Raw genomic sequence first — 17,832 nt, forward strand, 5'->3', positions numbered from 1 at the left:
AAAGGTACAAAGAAGTAGGGAAAAAAAACCCACTTTGGGAGAGAGAAGCACTTCAATTTAGCAAATGCAATGAATACATAGTTTTGACAGCTGTCTTAGTGTGATATATTCTTCCTTTCATGTAGGCTGAAACACATCCCAGTTGTACAAATTTCCAAAACTCCAAAACTACATCCTGAAATGCCAACATATCTCACAGAAGCATTTCCATACAGTTTTTGGTCTTGCCATTTAACTCAGAACACAGTGGCAGTGTTGATGGCAAGCTGAGGCCTTTCTCCACCCTATGGGATTTAGATGCCGGCCTTCCCACCCAGCTCCCGGCGGCCCTGCTCCTGCAGGCACGCTGGGGTTCCTGGGCAGCACAGCAGCAATGCTGGCAGCTATTGGCAGGGGTGGATAACCACAGCAGCCCCAGGAGCAGGGCACGAGGCCTCGGTGGCTGCTACCTGACGCAGGGGGGCACGGCCTTGGCCTCGGCGGTGCCGTGCATGGGGGGCGGCGGCGGCGGCTCATGGGGCCGCACCAGCACGCGCTCCTCGGCTCGGCTCAGCAGCTCGGACATCTGGCTGTAGGGCAGGGCAGAGAGGGAATACGACCCGTCAATGTGGTCCACATAGGCCTGGGATCTGTAAGAAACAGGGAGAAATGATCCAATTCACCTTCAGTAGGAGGCAGTATTAGTGCCCTCAGCCGCTGTGCTACGCTTCAGTCTGATTCTGAATGCAAGTATCTTCTCTCCACTGGTGTTGCATATTATACAGTGTGGCTTTTCAATAATTCATCCCACTTTCCCTGTTATTACTTCTAGCAGCTCAAGGGTTTGATTTTGACAGGTATATCAGATAGTTTCTACACCATGTGTGTGACCTTAGTGTTTATTAGACACATTATTTTGAGTTAAATAAACACAGCAATACAATCAGAACTCCTCTTCTTTTACAACATTCATGAAACATCCATCGATGTTAGAGTGGTAGAATTTACAACTGAATAATTTAGCTGAACTTCTGTCAGAGGATCTTTATTCCAATATATACAGAGAACTCGCTGCTTTAATAGACACAGGACTCAATCAATATCTACTATTGAGTACTAGCACTAAATAAAGATGATTCAACTTGTTAATGGCAACTTTAGACACGCCTCAAGGATCTGATCAGTTAGTAAATTTTAATTAACTATTCAATTACAGAATTTTATTTTAAAAAATTCTATTAAATTCAGAGCAAAAGTGTTTGTAGAACACTTTCCAGCTAGTAGAGCAACACTCTACATTTCCACATACTGCCACCACTGTAGTACCTAAGCCTATTAAGTTCTTCAGGGGTGAAAATCTTTCTCATTTATTTCAAAGTATGGTGCTGTTCTGTATCTGAACAACATGTTCTGCACATGCAGCGCTCCCAAGCACTTCAGCATTATTAATAATTGCATTACTAGTACTGAGATAATCAAGGTTTAGTCCAGGGTCCTGGATATAAAACAAGCATGTCTAAAGTGGAACCCAACATACAACATAACAAAAGGACAGCAGGAAAGCAGATGTTTCTGCCAATGACTTGACACAGCAGCTTACAGAGATTCTATAAAGCTGTTCCTAGAAAAATGCTAATCACCATAACTTAACTTGTACCCCACTGAGTGAAACGCACTGAGAGCATTTTCCATTCTGAATTGAGCTAAGTTTTTTACAAGCAGGTTTTTCTACTTTTCAGGCAACAAACACTCTCTCCTAGAGTTGTCATAATTACTCACCATCACTACTGAGCTTGTTTGAAGGCCTTACAAAGCTAAACAAAATACCCTCTTATGGTGTGCTTTTGACCACAGAAAGATAGGGGAAAAAATTAACCAGTTTTTGGAGGACAATGAATACTTTTTAATTAAAAAAAAAAACCAACAAAACACCCGAAACCCCCGAACAAAAAAATTATCCCCAAACTGCCTAACATTACTTGTCAGCCCTCTTTGCTATTAGATGTTTCTTGGCTGGTAAAATGGACTTGATTTTGCACCAAGACCAGAAGCATAAGCACAGCAGGTGTTTGCCATGTGAAATGCTACTTTTAGCCACCAGCAAATACACGCTGTGAAATGAGAATTCAACAGGTTGGATTTTGTAATAGGCTATAACCAGAAATGTCAATCAAATCAGGGATTTGTTCAAGAGTAAAGGGAAGCTCAGCATTCTCATTTGAGTTCCAAGTGGAAGTTTGTTCACATCACACACACGATATAGTCTTGGCAGTGTCTGCTTCAGAAAAATCAAGAGGCTGGAACAATGGGGATTTTGTGGGTCAGGACTGGAATGCAGTGACACACCTGGGACACTACACCTCCATCAAGCTGCAGAGGACAGCACATCCTCAAGGATACAATGAGGATACATGGTACCCTTAAAAACAACAACACAGTAACTACTCCTTTATAGACACACTAAGAATTTCAAACCTGAGTTTTGATTAAGCTAAATCAGTGATTTCCAGTGCATTTCAAGGGGAACAATAGCATCTCGTCATTGACCACTTCTCATGCATGTTCACAGTATGAATACACTTCATAAAGGATAGAAAAAACAAAAAGGAACCTTGATTCAAAATGTGAAGCTGGGCCATTAGCAACTTCAATGTGCTTATGTAAGAGGTTAGCATCATCTTCTGCCAGCTCTGGACCTTGGGCTAGCTTCTGCCACTCTCTCCGTCTGTCATGAGGTGCCCTTGGCACTTTCTCTGGTTCGTGAGGGCGATCTAGATTTTTCTGCTGTAGGAGAGTTGTGCAAACAAAACTGACAACTGAGACAGTGGTTTTTAATTACTTGCATATAAACATCAGCCACAAAATTATGAAAAACAATCTCATTTCAAATGCAAGAAAAATTTGCTTTCAGGCTAAACATAATATGTAGACCAGAATGACTTGTAAGAGCCAGAAACATCAGACTAGTGGCTAACAACCTGAATAATATGGAGAAAAATACCTGTTTAAGTAGCTTTTCATTCTAAGTCTGGAATCAAATTATAAATCTGACACTCATATTTACTCTCTCTACTACATATGAAACATACAGAATAATGGTCAAATAAAAAAGTAGCATTACCATTTACAAAAGTGCTTGTTTAATTTTAAGAAAATATAAGCAAGTGTTTTATTCCTACTAATTTCTTTCTAGTTTACACATATCTATTAAAATGTCATTCAAGCTTTTTCACCTGTAAGACTGTCATAACTTTGTCTTACAAAATAAATTTTCAAGTGAAACTCTTTGCTCCTGCTGCATTCCTCCTTCCTTTCTGAGTCATTGCTAGAGTACTTACAAACTTTGGCAAAAGTTGGTTATGTTAAGACAGCATGAAAGCTTTAGGTCCTTCTATAATATTTTACTACTGCTGCTGTTGTTATTATTATTATTATTATTACTATTTAATTGTTTAAGTTGGTGGAACTGAATGAATACAAGTAGCTTTAGTTGAATAGATGTCTCTGTCAAGTCTGGATTGCTATTAAAGTACCACATCTGCAAGCAAACCCTTTCTAGGAAAAAACAAAGAGAAGCCATATAAAGTTAACATATGTACCTTCTGCTTCCTCTTTTCTTTTCTTTTGTCCTCTGTGTCCTGCAACATTTTTTCCTTCCACAGATCAAAGAAATATGAAGGATTGGTATAGAACTTCAAACCCTCTTTTCCATCATCCCTGAAATACAGTGACACAAATAGAGCATACTGTTTCTTTGAGAAGATATGAATCCAAACACAAAGCAAGGGCATATTAAGGAATATATAGTATCTCAGACCCTGAAATGTTTTACTGAGGAACACAAAAGTGGTGATCATTGACCTTCTGCACCAACACTTTTTACTATCTTTCCTGGTATTCAAGGTCCTAATTTTAGAAAGATAACTTTAACACAAGCTCCAGACAAAACAAACAAACAAAAACCAAACAAAGAAACAAAGAAACAAACAAACAAAAAAAAACCTCCAAAAAACCCAAAAAAAACCCACTACCAAAAAAATGTGTGTCATAAATCAGAGAACTCCCATGCCAGTAGCTCAAATCTTGCTGTTAAAATATTGAGCAATTTTGTGTGGCTGCTAATGTCCAGCTACTGATTCAAACTGAATTTCTGGGACAGCAAACAATATTCATTTCCATTGAAGACCCTTCTTTCTACACACTTACCTGTTTAATTTCTTCACTTCACATGCAAGTGCATTATATGGTTTAATAAATACAGAATTTAAGAACTACTTTTTTCCTACCATGTTACACTGAGTTAAGATTTGAGTAAAATGGAGTAAAATTTCAATGCTTACAATGTCTTCTGCTGCTCTCATTCCTCCAGCAGCTTCACAGTTTTCTAGTCCGGCTCCTTAAATATTCAAGTGCTACTCCATGTGAGCAAGGTGCCTGGATACATCCTCTCTATTACATAAAATAAGCTAGGCATTGATTTGGATCAATTTTGTTTCACTAACCTGTAAGGGGTGAGAATGTTAAGCGGAGGAGGCTGCTCACAAATGTCATAAGTTTCTTGCAAAGGAATTGGCAGAGTTTTGCGGTCAAACAGCTGCTGGTCTTGAATCGTGGAGCTCCGGAAAGCTTTTCTCATGGTAATGTCCTGCAGTGACACTGAAAGGGGATATTGCCATTTAAAAAAATCCCACCAGATACATTTTGTTTGGATTAATCTGGAATTACCTGATGTTGGTTAAAATATAAAGCACTATTGCTGTGGCAAGATATTGTCAGACTGTGTGACAAACATGGTTCTAATGTTCTAGCACATCATCCTCTATTTAGCTTCACAGGAATTTTTTCTCACCTAAATAGATATCAGAACTATGTCTCTCCTAAGTAGTTCAACAAATTGCATGCTGTAGCTGTAAAATATCATTCAGTAGTTCAGAAGTACCTAATAACATTTACCAACTCTATTTCACAATCCTTTTGCTAAGAAAAACTGCTCTCTACCTTGAGGTATAGATTTTACCTTTATGGCATCAGCAAGCCAAACTTTGCATTCCTTGCATGTAGGCAGCAGTTCCACTGAGGGCCCGCTAAGATGCCAAACCAGAAAATCACTTAAGCTTATGCTACTGAGATCAATGGGCTTTAATGGGAGGTAATTCTGTGTTGCAACACATGAAAATAGTCAAATGCTTTTTAATCTGTTTAATCAATATGAGCCTTCTCTGTATAATTCAGAGCCACCTTGACTTTTAAGAACAGTTGTTAGGAATAATCAATTACCTTTATGTAAGATCCACAGGAAAACAATACTACATGAACACAACACATTAAACAGGGATTTCAACTATTTTTATCCACTCCTGGTAAAGTCTACATAGATATCTTTCTTGATTTCAAAAGACAGATAGATATCTTTCTTGATTTCAAAAGAATCTTTTCTGTTTCATTAAAATTTAGATAAAGATTAATGGAAAAGTAACCACAACTGATAAGCTTTGCACTTTTAATTCTGGAAACTGTATACCTATTTAGTCTCATATTTCTCTCCCTCCCTGCTCTTCAGTTACCACACCTGTGAAGTCCAGGTGTGCCTAAAAGCTACCCTTGCAACCAGCATGAGACTTCCATTAGATAAAGCAGCAGATCTTTTCATTAGCTTGGGCTCTTTTTTTAAAATCACAAACAATGCTGAAAACAGTTTTCTGACATGGTAGTAAAGAGCACTTTCAGCACATACATTTTATCTATAAATAATTATGTTTATTTCATAGAAACAGCTTGGTAGTAATGCCCCTTTATGCAAGATGAGAGGACAACTCTACCCCTATCACTAGGGCCTTTGGCAGCAGTTTAAATAAAACCTATTTAAGCAGAAAACTGTTTTTTTCACTCAGGTTCCTGTAACACATACAAGTGTTCACATACACATGTACATACACCAAGCTGGATTTCTACTGTGTGATCACAAAGGGGCAGAAAGCAGGATTTTTTCCAGAAGGCTTGCAGTTCCTGGAATGTTCTGTCTTCTTACCTAAGCATATTGGCAACATCCTTTGTGAGGCTAAAGATGGGATTTATTTGATTTTCAGCTTGGCTTTTGAAGTTTATTACGCTTGGCAAGGTTGTATATTCCTGGAGAAGTTTCCTCCTTTTTACCCTTAGGTTCTAATTCATCACAGTGTCTTTTATTCTTTTTAATAGCTTTAATTAGCTGCTCAGAAGCCTTTTTAAGTGTGTGAAAGAAGTATTATAAAGTCTGAATGTCAGCTAGGAGTCTCAATTTCTGTAGGTATTTCTGCAGTCATAACTAACCCTATATATTTTGTACCTGTCATGAAGTACAGCTTGTTATCAGCTGGCAAAAGTTCAGTTAGAATAACTGAGGTTTAAAAATTTAAGTCTAAAATTTAAGTCTTAGATCATTTTATGCCTTTCCTTTGGGTTGTTGGTTATACAAATAACACCAAATGTACTTGCTCAGAGTTGCTTGGCAATCCTGCAAGATTTCTAATTGTCATATATTGGAGACATTTCCAACAAAAGTAAAACTTAGTATACTTCTCTTTCAACCTGTGTACATTCTGAAGACAACTAACTTAATTTATTCTAATAAATAAATATAGTACTTTGGTTTAATATTAAAATGTTCACAGAGTATGTGACACCATATTATTTACACTGTTCTACAAACTCCTTATTAGCATTCCATCTCTTCAATGAGCAAGCACAGACAATCTAATTCATAATTTCCCTTTTCTTGATTAAAACTCTACATTTTGTACACACATACAGGGGGATAACACACTAGAGGATAAGCAATCAATAAATCAATCCCCAACAATAAGTATAATAATTTTCTCTTATACCTAAGATACACAGCAGAAGGCTTCATGGAAAAGCAACATTTCCTGTGCTGATGACCTGTACCAGGCATTCCCTGACAAGCACACCATTATTCCAACCAACAGAGCACACCAGGACAGCATTGCTCAGGAAAGGAAGGAGGTGGCACGCAGCACAGGGACAATCCCGACACGGATATAAGGTGCCTACCCAGAGGGATCAGGTAAATCCCGTGTCACACACCCAGCCTAATCCTGGGCTGTGCACGGTCTGGCTTCCAAAGCCACTTGTTCAGCTTGCCAGCTGGCAGAGGGACAAGAGCCCTGCGTGCTTTACAGCCTCGGGGGGGGAGAGGTGAAAACCTGGCTGGTGGCACCCAGCTCTGGCTGAGGGACAAACTGGCACTGCCACGGCACTGGGCAGGCAAAGTGCATGTATGAACTCAGGTGTGAGTAGAGATGAGCAGCTGAAGGAGGAGATAGAAAACCTGCAGGAATTTGACTTGATGATGGTAAATTTAGGCTTCTAGTTGCTTAATTCCTAACAAGCACCAGAAGTTTTTGTACAGCCCAAAATCCTAAATTTGATACAGATGTATTTTTCTGAAAGTCCACCTACTACACCACTTGTGCTCACTGTAATTAACAAAAACCAGGGTCTTAAATAATTTCCTTAAAAGTTGAGATATTCACAATTTAATTTGAAGATTCATTCAATAATCTAAACAAATGCCTGTTTGTCTTTATTGTGTCTGTTGTTTGGATTGTATGAAAAGACGTATTCTATCAGCCAATCTAAGCCACGCAGCCCTCTGTGCACAACATTTTCCACATAAGCAAAAGCTGTGTGTCAGAAAGCTAAACTGTCAACCTTTTGTACACTTGGTTTTGAAAAAGAGATGCCAGTCCATTTTTAGTCATAATCAACAACACACTGTGGGGGGGAAGGGTATTTAAATTGTACTCTGATGAGATACAATAACTGTGTTTCTTTTGGGGTAAAGTAAAAATTAAATAAAAGCACATCTGTAATCTAAATAACTAAATAATGTTTTATCTCTTGTCAAGCATCTCATTAAACTGCAGCCTGCAATCTGTAGTAAAAGTCAGGTATAGAGCTCACCAGAGCACTGACAGACAGCAGCTAACTTTAACTTTTCAAATACATTAAATACTACATTTTACTTCACCAGAAGAAAAAAAAAAGTTTCTAGATTTATTTTTATTCTTTTACAATCACTCAACTACACAATTTACAATTAGGTTCTAGGCCAAAAAATACCATTCTCCTAAAGAGAGTAAATAAAGAAATCATATATTCCTCTTAAAAGCTTGTTCTCTTAATACTTTTTGCAGAATTTTATCCTGGCATCTTTCAGGACTGTAAACTCTTGAATATCACAGCTGTGACTCCCTGCAGAACTAAATGACTAGGGGAAATTTCATCCAAATCAAGGGACTCGGTTGCCCTATACAATTCCCTTTCTCTGTTCAAAAACTTACTCAGCAATTTGAAAAGTGCAAAGAGAAAAGAACAACACTCACAAACAAATAACTTAGTTGTAAATTTCCCACTAAAGGTACTTAATTGGTAGGGAGTGGTGCTGCTGAAAATTCTCTTAAGGTAAAGATTTGTGTGATTCAGTTCCTAAAGACACTGCAATCTCAAAGTCTGATTTCTACCTTATTTATTTTATACTTTTAACGGTTATCCATTTAAACAATGACCAGAATGCACACTTTAGGTTTCTCTGCCATCAGAATACTCTGACTGTTGTTTGATAGTTGCTAAAGAGAGAGATTATTTCTGTAGATCAGACATCACTCTTGGGTCTGTCCCCTACACAAGAAATAGAAATTTTCTGAAATACTGTTCTAAAAAATTCCAAAACAGCTCAAGAACTTTTTGGATGGAGAATGTATGTACCTTTACTACAGGTAAACAAAAAGAAGATGTAAATGTTAGATCAATCATTTTAGGAGGACTCAGAAGCTGCTTCAAATGCAGCATGTAGAACAAGTAAGCCCTATTAAGATGTGAAATACCTGTGGGCATCAAGCACAGAATCTGCTGGTTAGTCTCAACAAAACCACCACATTGTTTGACAAATGGTATTGTGTCCACATCCCTCTTTTTATACACAAAACATGCACTATCATGGTCTTACCATGGAACTATTAAGCCTTGGACATGCTAATTTAAAACTGATTTACTTACTAAATAACCCACAGATTTAATCAAGGGCCTAAGAAGATGGAGAGCAGTTGAAGCTCAGCCCACCTGCTCAGAATCTTGAGAGGGAGATCAATCTAACAATCAAATCTAACCTTCTTTAAGTAGCAATGTGCAAGGAAAAGAGATCTGCTATATAATTGAACAGTCTTTATCTGCCTTGGAGGGTAACATTTCTAATGAATGAATTGACAATAGTGTTACTCTCCACTTAATACAGTACATGTGGAGATCATGACCCAATTTTGATGTGCTCCCAGTTCTTAATTTTGATTACATTTATACTCAGCAAAATCTTCTTCACAGGCTAAAGACAGTGAGCTGACCCTTAAACTGGGGTTTGCTACCCTTTCCTTCTAAGTCTCACAATGGGCTGAGTATCCAGACTTTAGAGATGACCAAGTCTCCCATTTCCAGAGTATACAGACCACAATTATCTGTCAAGCTTTTTAGCTTTCTTCCCACCAAATGCCACCTTTCTTTTCCCCCATAGCAAAACAACAAATCTGTTTCTGGCATTGGTCCAGCCAAACTTCTGAACTCCTATTGTTTTAATGACAGGGCAATATTTATAGAATGTTTACAAAAACAACTAACACTTGTATTCAAAGGCAGAAGCCTACTGAAACACAATTCACTTTCCTGAAATGTGCCAGGCTGCTCACCCACAGCACTTCTGCCATTAGGTTTATTTAAGTTGCCTGTCACAGTTGTAGCAAATATGCTATGGAAATCAAGAATTTGATACACTTCCTTTGAGATTAAAATCCTCTCTGAAGGTTTAAATAGAATTAGGCAGGTCACAATGAAAGAAGCACTAAATTAATACCAAAATAGTCTGATAAACTCTGAATTTATGAATTTTCCTTCTGCCCTGATATTATTTATTTCTGAGTGATACAAAACTATTTTCCAATATCTCATGAATGCATCAGAGCTGTACCATGTATCAGCATTTCAAAAAAGAACCACATAATTGTTAAAATTAATATTCTTTTCAAAACTGTCAGATTTCTACAACTATGCCATTTTTCACTTTTGGCAGTTCCTCACACTTAAAAGGCACAATTAAATTCATGAAAACTTGATCAATTAAGAGAAGTATTATTTTATCGATGCATTTTGCATATATATGGACAGAGTTAGTAATGTTACCTACAAACTGTATATTTACTATTTACTATAAAGTAAATACTAAAATGAAAAATGTTTGCAAAGAAACTATACTCAGAATTTATTTTCTCACCTATGAGGACACCTTATATTGCAGGGCTAGTGAAGCTGTTGACCTTAGTTCAACTTTATAGCAAGAATGTGTTTTCTCAATCCTAAAAGGACCCCAAATATTAGTCTTGGATACATATGGGTTTGTTTCCCATACAAGTGAAATAAAGTTGAGTTTACTGATGGAAAACAGAGAATTTCTTTTTGTCTGCATACAAGTTTGGTATCTTCTGAGGGTAAAACCCACATGTATATGAAAATAATAAAGTATTTTTAAAAATCTATTAAAATATTAAATTAATAACATTGAGAAATCAACAATTTGAAAACAGTGTAATAATTCAAAGCAAACCAAGTTGGCAGCAACTCTTTTATGACAGAAAAATTGGTCATGAGGAGTTAGACTCCTAAAGATACAATCTTAAATCTTAACCTTGGTTTTATTCTTTCACAGAGATGCTGTAGTAATTCAAAATGAGAAAACACACAGACTGTTCAAACAAATTCAGAGCTTTTTATCACTCTGATTCTACCAGAAACATCTTGCCAAGTATCTGCATCTCGTTTAGTGAATCTGACTTGGGCTGGTTTTGTTCATGCCACTTAGCTTTAAATGAATCTTAATTTCTTTCTCTTGTGTAATAGCATGGGCCCAAAGGAACCCATTAAATCTTCTATTACTGCCTCCTGGCAAAGAGCAGATGAGACTCATTTCACAAGTATATCCCATTTTACTCATGCTGTTAACTGAGTAGAAGTACTGAAAGTTGCTTAATTCTTGCATAGTGAGTTAAAAAAGGTAAATTCAAATATTCTCCCCCTTCCCTCCCCTTCATGCATTAACATCCTTCAGCTATTCTAGTCCACACTAGGACTAAACCTAAACTATTTGTGATGGATTTCCAAAGTCAAGCCCAAAACAGTATACTGAAGGGAAAAAGTTTCCTGATCCCTAACTTTTAAGGAAATAGAATATCAAATGTCTGCTCATCTCCTTTGTCCTCATCTGGTGACTCATTCCAGGCAGACATTTGTGAATAAGGAGCACTGGGTACAGCTCAGGGACTGGATATTCTTAGGCTAATAAAAACAGTAATTTAACAGCCCCTGACACTGAGGACTGCATGTGTCCCTCTGAAGTACAAGCAGTCACTGCCATTCTGTGGTGTGACACACAAATCCTGGGAATCAGGTTCAAATCACCCTGAGCCACACTGGACTTCACTGTGAGGACCTATTCCCAGCCCTGCTTCCTTGACTGCAGTCTGTACCTTTCTTTGGCTACAGAGTGTAGCAAACACTACAGCAAGCACAGTTCTGTGAAAATGTGTTGGTACGGCGCATTGGGGACTACACACTATTTAAAACTACACCTAGCAATTCTCTAACATCAAATAGTTACGGATTTTTGGTCCTGAAACCTAGAGCCAAACTTGTAAAAGGCCTTTTACATAGCATAGTACAATTGTCTTGCTATTGTGTAATATCCCTAGATGCTTTAACTCAATGGCTTAATATGGTCTCTCCATTCTATGGAAATGTGAATGATTAACATATCAGATATGATATATCAACATACATCCCCCTCTGATTTGAACCAAAACTAGGCTGTCAAGAGTAAATGTGGAAATGCCATTAACACTCCAGAGTGTTACAGTCATTACAAGATTACAACTGCTGACTATTTATTATCATATATGGAAAGGGTTTTTTACCATTATCCAATCATAGCAAAAATGCCCTGGTTTGGGCAGGAGGAGATTTCATTTTTTCCTAGTATCTGGTATAGTGCTGTATTCGGGATTTAGGATGAGAATAATGCTGATAACACACTGATGCTTTATCATTGCTGAGCAGTGGTCAAGGACTCTTCAGCTTCTAACTCCACCCTACCAGCCAGCAGGATGGGGGGCACGAGGAGATGGGAAGAGACCCAGCCATGAGAGCTGACCCAAACTGGCCAAAGAGACCTTCCACACCATATGGTGCCATGCTTAGCACATAAACCCAGGGGAAAAGGTGTCTGGGGGCTGGGCTGCTCCTCAGGAACTGGCTGGGCATCAGTCAGCAGGTGGTGAGCAACTGCATTGTGCATCACTTGTTCTGTGTATTCTAATATTATTATTGATGTTTTCCTTCCTTTTCTATCCTATTAAAATGTCATTATTTCAACACACAAATTTTACATTTTTTCCCCCCCTGATTATCTCCCTCCTCCCACTGTGGACCAGGGGTGAGCAAGTGGATGTGTGGTGTATAACTCCCTGCCAGGTTAAACCACAACAATTGGAAAAAGAGGTATACAAGAGTGATTTATGCTCAGTTATCAAGAGACTTGGAAAATCCCATTAATGTAAGAATTCCCCTAGGCAAGTCATGATTTTGTGGAAAATCTGCTACTAGCTGTGAGCAGCTGTCTTTCAAAACCTGTTCTAAAATTAATGTCACGCGAAATACAGAATCAAAAATTCCCCTTGCTTAATTTTGCTACTAGTGAAATTCTGACATCTATAACCAAAGACAACCTGAAGATCACACTTCTGGTTAGACACTTCAATTTTCTGTATACACAATTGTAATCACACAATCTAATAATACAAAATTATTATATCTAGACATTGAGAACTGAAACAGCTTTCTATAGTTTAAAACTGGATCCCACAAGCAATCTAAAGTTACACTTCATGATGGGGTGTTACTCTTCTTTCTAGGTCTTAACCACATAGTTTAGAACACCCTAAATTTTTTGGGGGTTACAAGATTTTTCACAGTTGACCTGTGACCAACAGATATCAATGAAGGCAAAAAAGCTTCATGGCATTTATGAATTAGGTGGTCCAACAAACCCTAGGCATCCTTTAAAATTCGGTACAAATTCTATCTTACAGGCATGAGCTGATGACTTCTGAGAGTACTTGTTTTCTCAGTGCTAACCAATATTTACAATACTTAAAATTATTTAGGAAGAGTCCAAGAGGTTATGCAGCAGTAATAAATGAAGCTATACAACTATAACGTCATTCAGAAAGTAAGATGGTACAAGTTAAATGCCAAAACCCTACTTGGACAAATGTTTACATTCCACGAGAATTAATAGAAAGGTTTAAAAAAGTGTATAGACTTATCTCTAAGCATTCACATAATATTACACAATATTATTAATATTCTAAATATGCAATACTACTGAAGTGACAGATACTCCTGTAGCCATTTTTATGTAAATTTTTTAGTATCATTCAGTAACCATGAAAACGGTGAGCTCAGAAAGCTGCTCGAGGCTATAAAAAAAGTGTGTAGCAGAAATAGAACTGGACCTTTCTTATGATGCTTTGCTGTGTGTTCTTATAAATATGATTTAAACTATTAAACTATTACTTCCATTTCACCTATCAGCGCTGTCTGAGGGACAAAATAAGAAATCCTCCCTGCAGGAGGTAACTTACATTCCTCTTCCTTTGGATCGAGTTGTGTAACACTGACGGACAAGCGATCTACACGTTCCTGTAAGGAGTTGACTCTAAATGAGAAACTGTGTGCTTCATTGAAAAGTTCACCAAATATATCTTCAGCATATTTACCTGAAACATGGGGAAAAAAAAATATTCAAGCATACCACAAGACAGGCAAATGATTTCCTACTGTTTAATTAAATAATTCTAAGATGCATGAGTATCGTTGTAACAACCTGCACTTGCTGAGCCCATTAAGAGTCCTTTAGACAAGCAAATAGAAGTTAAACACTTACTATGCAACTTATTTATCAGAAATTAAATTATTTAATACATTACAGGACAGATATTCAGCTGCCATAAAATAATTTAACTATGCTGATATGCATGGAACTAGACTGCAGTTTCTTGGATATTTCTAAAAGGACAACTTCCAACATCTGAAGCTGCTTTTGTCTGAGTGATAACTAATCTTTGAATTTACTTCAACACTGTTCTCAAAATGAAGCACTGCTTCCACTCCTGCTGTACAGAGAACTTTACAAAAAAAGGAAGATCAGATATTCATATCTAGATAAATCAGAAGCAGCCTATTCAAAAATACACACTAAAATAATCCTACCTTGAAAAATCCAAATTCTAGTAACTGACCCATTTGCACTGAAGTAAAAAAAAATCCCAAACAACCAAAAAAATGTCTTTTGTTCACAACAATGGACAACATATTTTTAGCACAAAAGAGCAGGAGATTCAAATATTGCCAGGAAAGGATCAGTAATTGGTTTCCCTGCTACAGAGTACTCCCCATACTGCTTCCAATGCTCTCAAGACTCCATTTGAGAAGTCTGCCTATGTCACTGGAAAAACCCCACCAGACTACACAGCAGAATGTGTAGCCACACTTCTGAAATACAATGTGATAGCTTTCAAAGCCTTCTATGATACTGTGCATATGTAATTCATGTACTGTTTGTGCACTTATGTTGGTTTTGGAAGTATAAATCTCACAAATTTCTAACTACCTGCTTTGCACTCAAGTTCTGACAGGTATAAAAGAAAAGGATAGCTGTGGAAATTCTGCCTTTGGTGAGCAATACATCGGAAAATATACATAAAAACAAGGACATTTTTATATAAACACATCAAAAGAACAAAAATTAAATCCCTACAGGTACTGTGGAAACTACTTGAAGATGCTATGCAGTAAGCACAAGGCCAGCACACACCATTTATTAACACTTAGGAAACAGCAATAGAAAACCAGCATGACTATACACAATGGAATATAAAAGATGATATCAGAAGAAATGTACAGAAGAAGAAAATAGAAGAGGAACAACTAGCAAACTAACAACAAATATTTCTTCAAAGACATGAGGAATAAGAAAGCCTGCCAGGGAGTCTGCAGAGCAGACTGGCAATGAAAATATGAAGGAATACAGGGAAGACAAGACCCCTGTGGACAAGCTAATTTAACACCTTCCACTGGTGTCCACCGAAGGGAACTGGGGACACCCTGATGCAAGAGCTCATTGTGGGAAGCCCAAAGAAACTAAAGAGACTATATAAAAATTACAAAACTAAAGGAAAGAAATGACCAGCAAGTATTAGGAACAACTGCACTCACACACATTGAAACACACAACAACAAGGTTCAAATTTTTTTTCATGGAACATCTTGAGAGCTTGAGAGCTACAGACCCATAAGCCTGACATCCATACAAATTAGTATAGATCATAATGAAGAACTGAATTAGCAGACATTTGGATGACTCATGCCAGAAGAGGCAGCACAGCTTTTGTAAAGGGACATTCTGAATGGCTTAGAAGCACAGAGATATCTACTGAGATTTCCAAGAGAGTTTGGAAAATCTCTAATCAAACGGCTTGGGGAAAAAGTAACAGAAGGGGCATACAAAAGATGTGGCACAGATAAATAATTCCTCAAAAGGTAGAAAACAGGGCATAGGAGTAAATCACCAGTCTCCACAGTCGACAAAGGTGAGTTTTCCTAAGCTTCTATGCTGGGATCCATGTTAATTACAATATGTATCAATTGCTTGAAAAAAACTGAGATCAAAGTTTCCAATGACAGAAAGTCATGAAAAAGAAACACACTTTCTTTTAGGAAACACAGACAAACCTCAGCTGCTTGGAGAGGCTTCCAGGTTGAAAAATGCTGGAAGCAGGGAGATTAGTAGGAATATCCTACATGCTGTCTTGCTCTCACTCTTGGAGCAGCTGCTAATAGCCACAGTGAGAAGCAGATCAAAGGCACTCCCCCTCTGAACCTTTGTCTCATAGCACAAGTCCACAGAAAAATACAGACAGAAAGTTAGTAAAAGTCTTCTCAGCTGGCAACTCACCTAATGTAAGACTTTCTAATATGTGTCTTGAAACTCTGAAAAATTTATGTTCTTTAACCTGTACCTGAAGCAAGGGAAATTACTTAAAAATGTGATCCACTAAGAACAAGATTGTTGACGTTTTAATACACAGATTAAATTAAAAATTTAATGCATTTCAGATAATATGTTCAGAAATATTAATTGTAATTAGATAACTCACATAACATTCAGAGACACACAGGCTAAAATTGAAATAAAATATAAAATTACATGTGCAGAATTGAAAATTAATTTAGAAGCTGGGCTTTAAAATCCAGTAACTTCCATTTTATAGGTGTATTTTGAGGCTAAATTTTTATCTGTATCATTTCATCAGGCTTAAAATTAATCTACCTCATTAATGAGCTCCAACTACAAATAATCTCTCTTGGAAATCTTTTCATTACATTGCATACAGCCACAAACATACTGCAAGGAATAATTTGCCTATGCTTATGAACACTAATCCTCAAATGGGAAATACATTAAAAACAACTTGTCATGTTTGAAGTGGTGTGCCAACCATCATGTCTCCACCTACCTGTGTGTTGGTGGTCTCTTTATTTAGCCAGAGGTATATTTAACCAAATGCTTCCTCTAGCAAAGCAAAATGTTTGCTTTTTGTGAAATGTACAACTTACATTCTAAAAAATGTTATACGTGAATGTATAAATATGTACATAACACACATAACCCAGTATTTGAGTTGCCATCTCTGTGTATTCTAAAGGAGTCTACTCTCAGTTTTGAATGGATCACAAAGGACACAATTACAGGTGACCATACTGAACAAAGTGTCACAAATTCAAATAAGAAAGTGTGAGAAAAAAGCACTCTAGTAAACAAAGCTGAACTCATTCCTCATAATTTATAGGTAATATGTCAGAAGAGTAAGAATGCAAAATTAACTCCATTATACACAATGAATATTCCAAGGTATCATTAACACTTCAGAATATTTACAATATTATGGGCTTGCTTTACATATTATGGGCTTGCTGAAAAACTCTGCTCTTGTGTTGTTTCACACAGCACAATAAAGAGAATTACAGTTCCCCATGACAATTATAATACTAATGCCTTAGGATCCAGCTCACAGTTGGATTCAAAATACCAGATCAGAAAGATCAGTGGTCTTGTTTGCCTACTAAATTAAATTACAATATAGACTTATGCAATTAAATTAATTCAATGTCTGTGAAAAGCTTATTTTACTGTATTTGCAAAACCTGCTTGGCATTTGTTTTTATGAGCACTTAAATTTTTTTTAATAAGAGGATACATTATTATTCAGTTTTAATTAAGGAATTTATTATTCACCTTATTATTCTTTTCATAACTTTTCCTCATGTATCTAAGGGCTCTGATCACAATTAAGAAAGGGATACAGGAATGCAGCTCTCTCTGGTGTCAGTCAATATCCTTTTTTGTGACAGACAAATAAAATGTCTTGGAAACAATGTTCTGTTCTTCCTTCCCTCAATAACATGCATGTACTTTGATGGCTTTTTGAACAATTAATTTTCTGACTTTTAAAAAAGATCTATGAGCTGAAAACAGAACAGTAGCTAGTAGCTACTAACTGAAAATAGAGTAAAAATTATACTGCTTACTGCCTTCCTATTTTTTTTTAAATTAAAACCACCAAAACATGTATCACCCACTCAATTTCCATTCATTACCATGGCAATAAATGTACAATGGCTTATAAAATGTCAAAA

The 17,832-nt window shown here is 37.0% G+C and overlaps 1 protein-coding gene across 4 annotated transcripts in view; it reads right to left on the bottom strand.

The window, feature by feature from the left end:
* WASF1 (WASP family member 1) overlaps positions 1-17,832 on the bottom strand; it is an 88,531-nt gene that overhangs the window by 3,874 nt on the left and 66,825 nt on the right. For all 4 annotated transcript variants that reach the window (XM_064707871.1, XM_064707870.1, XM_064707869.1 and 1 more), the window contains 5 exons: positions 13,719-13,853; positions 4,482-4,635; positions 3,579-3,696; positions 2,591-2,763; positions 450-629 (listed from right to left, as the gene is read on the bottom strand). In XM_064707871.1, coding sequence (XP_064563941.1) covers positions 450-629; positions 2,591-2,763; positions 3,579-3,696; positions 4,482-4,635; positions 13,719-13,853 — 760 coding nt within the window. The remainder of the gene's footprint in view (positions 1-449; positions 630-2,590; positions 2,764-3,578; positions 3,697-4,481; positions 4,636-13,718; positions 13,854-17,832) is intronic.

This window comes from Zonotrichia leucophrys, chromosome 3 (genome assembly GCF_028769735.1).
Source record: "Zonotrichia leucophrys gambelii isolate GWCS_2022_RI chromosome 3, RI_Zleu_2.0, whole genome shotgun sequence".
Taxonomy (NCBI): domain Eukaryota; kingdom Metazoa; phylum Chordata; class Aves; order Passeriformes; family Passerellidae; genus Zonotrichia; species Zonotrichia leucophrys.